This window comes from Artemia franciscana, chromosome 16 (assembly GCF_032884065.1).
Source record: "Artemia franciscana chromosome 16, ASM3288406v1, whole genome shotgun sequence".
Lineage (NCBI taxonomy): Eukaryota > Metazoa > Arthropoda > Branchiopoda > Anostraca > Artemiidae > Artemia > Artemia franciscana.
The window spans coordinates 21,210,469-21,219,797 of record NC_088878.1 but is presented as its reverse complement, the minus strand read 5'-3'; the positions used below and the strand labels follow the sequence as shown (position 1 = coordinate 21,219,797).

The window sequence follows — 9,329 nt, the reverse complement described above, 5'->3', positions numbered from 1 at the left end:
CCCGGTGTCCCGGTATGTAATTTCATCAGTTGACAAACATGACGTCAGTCGACAAACAACTTCATGACGCATACAGCTCAATCCTTAAAATGACGTCAGTCGACAAACATGACGTCAGTCGACACACAAACTTGACGTCACTCGACACACACACACACACTGACAACTTATTTTTATATATATAGATAGATAGATATGTTATTCAGTTTTTACTATGGGATGTGATCTTCTCATACTCGGTTTCTAGCTACCACTGCAACCCGGATTGCTAGCTACCGCTGCAACCCAGAAGGTATAACATAACCTTTTTAATAATGGGATGTCCAAAGCCTGCATAGCGCAGTTGATCGCGTGTTGGAATTTTACTCTGAAGGTTGCAGGTTGAATTCTTGCCGCGAACAATTTTTACACATTTGCCAATTTAAAGTCTAAAGAAAACTTATATTAATGATTACTATATGAGATCTTCTTGACTTAGCATATACCTTGTGCTTCTTTCTGACACTACTTTTCGGAGTTATGCTTTATTGTTTTTCTTAGTATGGGATGTGGTCGTATAGTACTAGTATCCTAACGAATGCTCCAACCCAGATAGCTCCAGTTATCAGATACAGCCATGATACTGATGAAACATGCAACATACCCATTATAAGGAACTATATCGATCCTTTATGTAATATTTAAAAAAAATTAAATAAATTTTTTTAACTTTCATCAATTTTCGAACGTCTTGATTGCTTAGAAGAAAACATCCTACTGTTTTAGCTGTGTATTCTTATACCCTCTTATATAATAATCATGACGTCTTAGGCGACGTCATTTGAGATGACGTCATAATATAGCGCTTTTCTGTTTAAGTCAAAGATCTAATAAGACTAGTGTCATCCTGATGCTCGGTCGTGTTCGAATACTACTTCTAACGAAGATTTTCTTGTTGCTTTTTCTGGTGATACCACTCTTGGGACCATTGAGAAGACGGAATGGGGTATCAAGTCTAATCTTATGACATTATTCGAGAGAGTTATTTCATGGTTTAGTGTGAATTACTTGGTCTCGAATATTGGTAAGTCACATTTCTAATTTTTTCTCGAATTTATATAGCTTTCCTTCAGCTTACACACCTTTAGGTGTCACAAGGCTCCTTGTGTAGACCAGAGAATCGGGGGGTCCAGTTTCTTGGAATCCTACTTGACGAGAATCTTTCACTCAGAAGCCATATAGCCATGATTAGGGTTAAGGTCTCAAGGAGTTTGGGTATCATTCGAAACCTTATATACACATTTCCTGGATCTATTCTGAAACTTCTTTTTTTATGTCTTGTCCAGTAATATGTTTGTAATTGCCCCATTGTATGGATGTCTACTTTTGCGTCTACGCTGCGGTCACTTTCAGTCATGTATAATAAAGCACGCTGTCTGGTTATGGACACCAACCGTACCTCATCAACACTGCTCTTAAGTCTACGGTCTATTTATATTATATCTTATGGTTCTTTTGTCTTTCATCAGCTTCACGGCAATCTTCCAAAATCTCTTCGGAAAACTCCTATGTTTATTTCTGATATACCTCCATGTAGCCTTCGTTCTTTGAATGATATCTACATTCCGCCTACCCCTACTATTCGATCAGATTTCAATCCCCTCATTGGTTTTCAACAGGTCTGGAATTCACTACTTTATCCAGTACAGAAATGCCTCTCGTTTGGGACTTTTAAAAGGTTTTAAAAGAAACCACATCTTCAAAGAAACCACGATAGGAAGAATCTACACCATTCAACCCAATCAATATGAATGCTTCTTTCTCAGCCTGCTTTTGGTTAATGTACCCGGCCCGCTGTCCTTCGAGCATTTGAGGACTGTAAACGGGACTATGCATGAAACTTATCGTAGTGCATGCCAAGCTCTGAATTTATTGGAGAACGACCAACACTGGGATAATTGCGTCAATGACGCACGCGAAACGTAAACTCTAAGCCAAATTCATGCATTGTTTGAAATCATTTTGACAACTTGCTCTCCTTCATCTCCTTCAGAGGTATGGGAGAAAGACAAATCGCAAACGGCCGAGGATATACTCCACTGAATACAGCTAGAGAGGTCAAATATGATCTTGGGCTTTACAACAGAAATTTATAACTGCACTTTAGTTGTGATAGAAGATTTGTGCTTATCTATGGCAAAAATCTTCTCAAGCATTTGGGAATGCCTTCGCCTAATCGTACTGCTGGTATTTCTACATGTGTACAATTGGATCGTGAACAAAGTTACAACACGATTGATATTGTCGTATGTACTAACAAATATTTCTAAGTTAACGTCGGAACAAAAAGGCATTTTTGATTAGACAATGCATTGTGTCGACAACCAAGTTGGAGAAATCTTCTTCTTGGATTCGCCAGGAGGCACTGGTAAACAATTTCTAATTAGATTGCTTCTGGCATCAATTTGATCCAAAAATGACGTAGCGTTGGCCCCTACGTCGTTCGGAATAGCTGCAACGTTGCTGCCTGGTGGGAAAACTGCTCATTCCGCTTTGAAATTGCCTCTGAATATGCAATTTCCAGAAACTTCCACGTGCAACATTTCCAAATCATCTGGGATGGGTAAAGTATTGCAGCAATGCAACTTATTGTTTGGGACGAGTGCACAACGGCGCACAAAAAATCGCTCGAGGCTCTCGAGCGATCATTGGAAGATTTGCGAGGAAATTCTAAATCCTTTGGCAGCACATGAATATTTCTTACGAGAGATTTCAGGCAAACATTACCTATTATTCCTAGCTCGACACCTGTTGATGAAATAAATGCTTGTCTGAAAAATCGTTATTTATGGGTACACGTAAAATACATTAAAATTAACTATATATATGTGTGTCCGATTGCAAAACGATCACTCTGGTGAGACATTTTCAGATCAATTGCTGGCAATTGGAAACGGAATGTTCCCAGTTGACTCAACTTCAGGACGTATGCAACGGCCTCCTGAATTCTGTAATTTAGTGACGTCAAAAATGATTTGGTTGAAAAGGTATTTCCGAACATTCTAACCAATTATAAAAAGCATAAGTGGCTAAGTGAACGAGTGATTCTGGCAGCCAAGAAAAAAGACTTCCACGAAATCAACAATGTTATTCTGACCAAGGTTCGAGTACAGGCAGTCATTTACAAGTTAGTCGACACGGTTCTGGAATCAAATGAAGCGGTTAACTAACCATTAGAATTTTTTAATTCCTTAGATCTCCCAGGGTTTCCACCACATGGGCTTCGACTAAAAATAGGCGTACCAATAATACTGTTGCGAAATATTAACCCACCAAAGCTTTGCAACGGTACGTAACTTGCCGTAAAAAAAAAACAATGGGAAACATAATAGAGGCAACAATCTTGACAGGGCCTTCCGAGGGTGAGGCCGTTCCTATTCCTCGCATTCCCATGATTCCAACGGATCTGCCATTTCAATTTAAAAGATTGCAATTCCGAATTCGATCAGCATTTTCATTCACCATCAACAAAGCTCAAGGGCGATCATTAGAAAAATGCGGTATAGATCTGAATACGGATTGTCCTATACAAAATTATATGTTGCATATTCTAGAGTCAGTAAACCGAGCAATCTATTTATACGCACAGACAATGGGACTGCGAAAAATGTTGTTTACTGTACAAAAAATAAAGCTAAGATCCTGAAATATATTCCTATGGGCCTGAGCTCGGTCTTTACTATAATGTTACGTCGTATTTGGTTACAATCTACCACCATTCCATCAAGCTTTTACATGAAAACACATTTTTTATACATTCTTTACGTTTTTTTAATTTTTTTTTACCGTCGATGCAGAATATTGTAGATTACGCTTCTTTTCTTGTTTTTCAAGACGACATACTTCGTTTGTTGTTCAAGCCAAGAGATTGTAAGTTTCTTATATAGGAGTTCCGGACAAGGGAATTCCAACCAATAGTAATCATCTTCGTTATGAGTCGCACACTCCATACAAAAGTTTGCTGATTTTGTTCAGTTTCTATTTCAAATTGGCTTTATCAAGGAGGCACACTCGTGCCTCTTTAAAGAGGTGAACCACGACAATGTTAAGCGATCTTCGGTTCCAGTTGTCGCAGAGGGATGGGGAGGGATGCATTTCGTAGCCCGAGCTCCAACTAAGAAACCTACGAAATTTCATCCCCCTCCGACTTTTCCTTCATGGGGAAAATCTGGCCGAAAGTTTCGGATCTGGGTGTACGAAGACTCATTCGACGCGGTATTCTCCGAGTAATTTTGCCTGAAAGTTTCGTCGGAAAATCTTAACCCCCCGATTTTCTAGCTTAGAAAACCCCCATATCCCCATAAGAGCCCATGTTAAGTTTTTAGTCCAATGCATTGTATCATTCTATCATCCATCACTTGTTTTTGTAGCTATGAAACTGGTTTTCTAAGAATTAACCTAAGTGTAATTCTTGAATGTGTATCCAATAACGGACAAGTACCGGAAAAAGTCTGAAAACCATGCATCAAAAAAGCTTAAACGTCAATTGCACGGGTGTTTTGCGAATTCTTTACAGTTTAGTTAAACCAGTGGCGGATCCAAGGGGGGAGGTGCGCCCCTCTAACGTAGTGGTGTATTTGGGGTTGGGACCGCTTGCTTTGGTTTGGGTTTAGACGTGAGTTATTTTTTTGAATTCCTGTACGAGGAGTACAGGAATTATTAAATTACATCCACCATGGATTGTAGAAAAACGTACAGAAATAATATGAAATAAACTTCGTTTTCTTGATGAGTTAAAGAGGCTGCGTCCCAAAGTCGAACCTTAAAACGTACAGGAATTAGGAGAGGCAGTTGGGGGGCTGCCGCCCCCCAAAACTCCCGCTTTTAAAGACTCTTTTGTACAGGTTTTTTGTTTTGGGGGGCTGCCGCCCCCCTAGCCCCCCGCTCTTGGCTTCGGAAAGGCTCTCTTTTAATTAACAAAAAATTGAAATGAATGAATAATGGAATAACTTCGAAAAATGTTAAACACAAGAGGACAGGAGAACCATTGCGCCGAAACTTTAATTAGTAACAATGAGCAAACTTTAATCATTGTAATTAGTAACAATGAAGTTGACCACTCCATTTACATTTTAACATAATTATTGAAACTGTTTCCCAGACACAGAGCACACAAGCTAAGAGCTGGGGGCGGGGGTAGGGTAGCAAACAAAAACCTGTTTTGTATTCTTTGTTAATTAAAAGAGGGCCTTTCCGAAGCCAAGAGCGGGGGGTTAGGGGGGCGGCAGCCCCCCACAACAAAAAAACTGTACAAAAGAGTCTTTAAAAATGGGGGGTTTGGGGGGTGGCAGCCCCCCAACTGCCTCTCCTAATTCCTGTACGTTTTAAGGTTCGACTTTGGGACGCAGCCTCTTTAACTCTTTAAGAAAAGGAAGTTTTTTTCATATTATTTTGTATTATGAACTCACTGTTGAGGAAGTACAAAAATTCATGAAAGCTCAAAAAATCAGCAAATGTTTATATGAAGCTTAGGGCTGGCCCATTGAGGGGGGGGACTGGGATACAACTATGACGGAAGTAATTATTTTTTACGGAAACACATTGGATGGGAATCTGAACTCTATGTTTTTTCTATAAGATTTCTTTCCTATCATGTAAATCCGCAGTAAACAAAACTAGGGGCTTAAATATCTTGGGATTATGAGTTTAAATATCAGTTTTGTCTTTTACTTAACTGCCACCTTTGTTGCCGTTCCGCTAGATTATGCAAGCCGTGATGCTATAAACCACTAAATTCAAAAAATCAATAGAAGGAAACCAGACATATGAGTCATTAATCGCTCTATCCCATTGAAAGGTCAAATCTGTGTCATCCTTTACTTATCTAAGTATTCACATTGAATGAAATTCTTGCAGAAGCAGTTCTAAGAAGATTGTAACTAACAAGGTTACCAACTCTGTTATCTTATGCTAGGCCTAGTGTAAGATTGCATTGTGGTTTATTTACTTCACAATGATTAATTTAGTTCCTAACTTCTTATAGATGCGAATATGAATTTCAAAATCACATGTCTTTTACTGTAACATGCTATTGACATCAATTCCAAACAGTGTTGGCTCTCTGGACCCTTATTAGCCTATTACCTGAGTTAGGGAAGCCTTATTATTACCTGAAGACTACAACTTCAAAAATGTTTGGTAAATTACAGTCTTTAGACATGAATTCAATAAATAGAAGTAGAGTATACCATTCAATGTGTCCTACTAGCCTATGTTCTGTCCAAATTAGTAGCCTAGCTTCCTTCAGGCCAACAAATTCTATTTTGATTCCTACAAGGTGACACATTGTTCCTTATCATTAAAGACCAAATATGTTTGCCAAAGGTTTGAAAACTAGTTCAAACAATAATTACCTTAATTTTTACTTTTGAGCAATAAGGTTCAATGGATCTATGTTTGTAGATATTTAAATAATTTCATTTAGAGAAGGGTATTGCTTCAATTTATCCGTGTCATCCCCCTTGAAGGATAAATATACATTAATAAATATAGCCTATACTCCCAAGATTTTCTGGCACCCTGATTTGGTTTTTCTCCTTTCTTACCCTTAAAAAAACAAACTTATCAATTTGGTCATTTATTGGAACCTTGTCACATTCCCCCACCCCCCACAGATTTGGCTCTAGATCTGTCTTTGAAGAGAAGAGGGTGAATTTTGTGCATTTTATATAATCAACCTATGAATAAGGAAAAATAAAACTCAATGCCATTTTTATAGGATACTCTTTCTGAATATAATAATTTTATTTCTTGCAAGTTAAATTTTAAATGTTTTTTGGACCCTTGAAAATGATAATTTCATCTTGTGGTTTTGGGGTACAAAAAGGGTTAAAACATTAGTTTTAACTTTCTATTTCATTATAAAATCTGTTTTGTTAAGGTTATATAGCCTAATCTGCAAGCATGTTTTGTCAAAAATAAGTTGGATAAAAAAATTCAAAATAATTTCTATCCATCATGTTACTTATGTTGGTTTTGATATTTTTCAACATGTAGGTGAAACAATGAAATATAGGCAGTTTTTGAGTGGCCTAACAGAGTAAGATGAAAACATGACAGAACTGTTTTGAATTTTTTTTTATTTAATTTGATCTTGACAAATCAATATTAGTGAATTATACAATCTAAAAAAAATGGATATATAGTTAAATTGTAAGTTTGAAAAAACTGTTTTAATCCTTTTTCAAATCCAAAAAATATAGAAAGAAATTATTATTTTCATGAGTCCTAAAAGGGCTTAAAATTGAATTTGTAAGAGCAGCAATTATTATTTTCAGAAAGAGGCATCAAGTAAATTATGTCCAGTTTATTTGTGTATCAATTATATGGACTGCTCAATATTTACTGAGAAGAGTCATTGCAACATGAAACTAAAATCATCCTACTACTCAAAAGTGTATTCTGAGAAAAAATCAATTGAAAACTTGGCTTTCTATTTTCAATATTATAAAGAATCATAAGAAACTACAAAAATGAAATCTACATCTTTACCTGGCAAGCTATGCCAGAATATAAAAAATTGTTTTCACCTCAGTAATATAAAAAAGGGGGAATAATTTTGCTCTCAAATTGTACTGGACATAATACAAGTTACTAGAATAGGAAAAGTTTGCAGAACAGAAAGGTTATTGTTTATGCTATGTTTTTATTATTATTATTAAGCTTCAGCTCATGGTTTTCAGTTAATTCAAGAAGTATGAAGATATAAAAAAAGGTGAAACCCTAGAAGGGCATTATCCTAAGAGGGCACAGCTTTTGTATGATCAAGTTTAGAAAAAAGGAGCACATTGACCTTGAAACAGCATGTCAAATTGTTACAACAGAAACTTTAATCCTCTAGGGCATCTACTAAATCTCTTAAGGCATTTATTAAGTGTACATATTAAAATATTATACCAATGAAGTGTTTCAGTAATATTTTTCCAGAGAGTACCCTCCAATTATTAACTGCCAGTCATGGAATGGTTCTCAGTCTCTACCTATATTATCCCCAATTGTTGTTTTGTCAAAATAGGAGAGAAATTTGAACCTCTATCACTGGCAAAATTAATAACCCTTTTTTTCATTTTGAGTTGCCTTCCTAATTCTTTGTTTATCATGACTTACTCTTTTGGATCTTTCAAAGTTTTCATTATTGGCAACATTGCCTTATTTTACTTTTATTTTTTTATGACCTATTTGACTTGTTAGGTCATCATTGTTTGGATTCAAAAATGCATCTGCATATCAGGGTTTGTAATATATCATTTTTTGCAGTATTTTTTTTTTAATCTTTGCAGTTCATTGGCAACAATCTATTGTTATGTCTAGTAAAAAGCCACAATGTTTCAATTTATTTTTTTTTCTCCAAAGCCACTTCATATGGAAGGGTGGCTGTATAAACTTTGGAGGAGATTCATTTGATTAAAATTGAAAGTTCTAGTGGTGTTTTTAAGTCAAAAGTCATTGGAGGATAGCCAGCCCCTCCTACCTCATTTTAGCTACCCTTCCCCCAAAGACATCCAACCAAAAATTTGACAGAATAGTTTTGTTCAGAATATTCTAAAAGTTAAATAATTTTACCTCCAGAGATGATTCCCCTACAGTCCCTGGGACAAACGCTGTAGGTTATGTAAGTTCCAATTCTATACATACAGTATATGGTTTTTTATTTGGAAGGGGGGGGGTGCATGTTTGACTCTGTGCCTCCAGAAAGGCGTAAGGCACTATGGAAAAGCTTTCAAAAAATGTTGAGAGAGATGCTAAGTAAAAACAGAACAAACTTGTGCATGCTAATTGTCTAAAGGTTATATACCAGCAATATCTTAGGAATGGCCAAGGGTATATAGTTAAAACCTATTGGTTATGTTTAGGTGGGTTGAAAAGGGATTAGAGGACAGTCAGTCTCTCTTGTCCTTTTCAGATGCCCTGCTGTCAACATTGATCAAAATTTTGAAAAACCTATTTTGTTCAAAATAGACAAAGGGTCTAATAACTATGCATTGGGTGATACCATACTCCCAACAGCTTACAAGGGAAAAGCTCTAAATTATATAATTTGCCCATTGTGTATCATTGGGAAAGGGAAAATGTTTGATCCTGGAAATGTAAAAAAAACTAATGGTATTAAGTGGAAACTTTAAGGAATGATGAGGGGGATGCTGATCTAAATCAAAGGACACTACATGCATCCAGGTATGTGCATTATCATAGATATAGCTACTGGCATTTAAACAAAACTTTGAAGCCCATTACTACTTATACTACTATGGCTTTCAATTCAATGGATTTATTGTCAATTCAAAAAATAA

General features: G+C 36.5%; 1 protein-coding gene across 4 annotated transcripts in view; it reads left to right on the top strand.

The window, feature by feature from the left end:
* The first annotated feature begins 5,767 nt into the window (after nt 1-5,767).
* Nucleotides 5,768-9,329, top strand: part of LOC136037206 (GTPase-activating protein skywalker-like) — a 102,144-nt gene continuing 98,582 nt past the window's right edge. The window contains exon 1 of one of the 4 annotated variants that reach the window (XM_065719791.1): nt 5,768-5,926. Coding sequence is in view for 1 of the 4 variants with exons in the window: in XM_065719786.1 (XP_065575858.1) it covers nt 6,171-6,177 (7 nt within the window). In the remaining 3 variants the exon portion in view is untranslated. Of the gene's footprint in view, nt 5,927-6,155; nt 6,178-9,329 lie in introns of those variants that run through there. The other 3 variants (XM_065719790.1, XM_065719789.1, XM_065719786.1) reach the window with 3 other exon arrangements.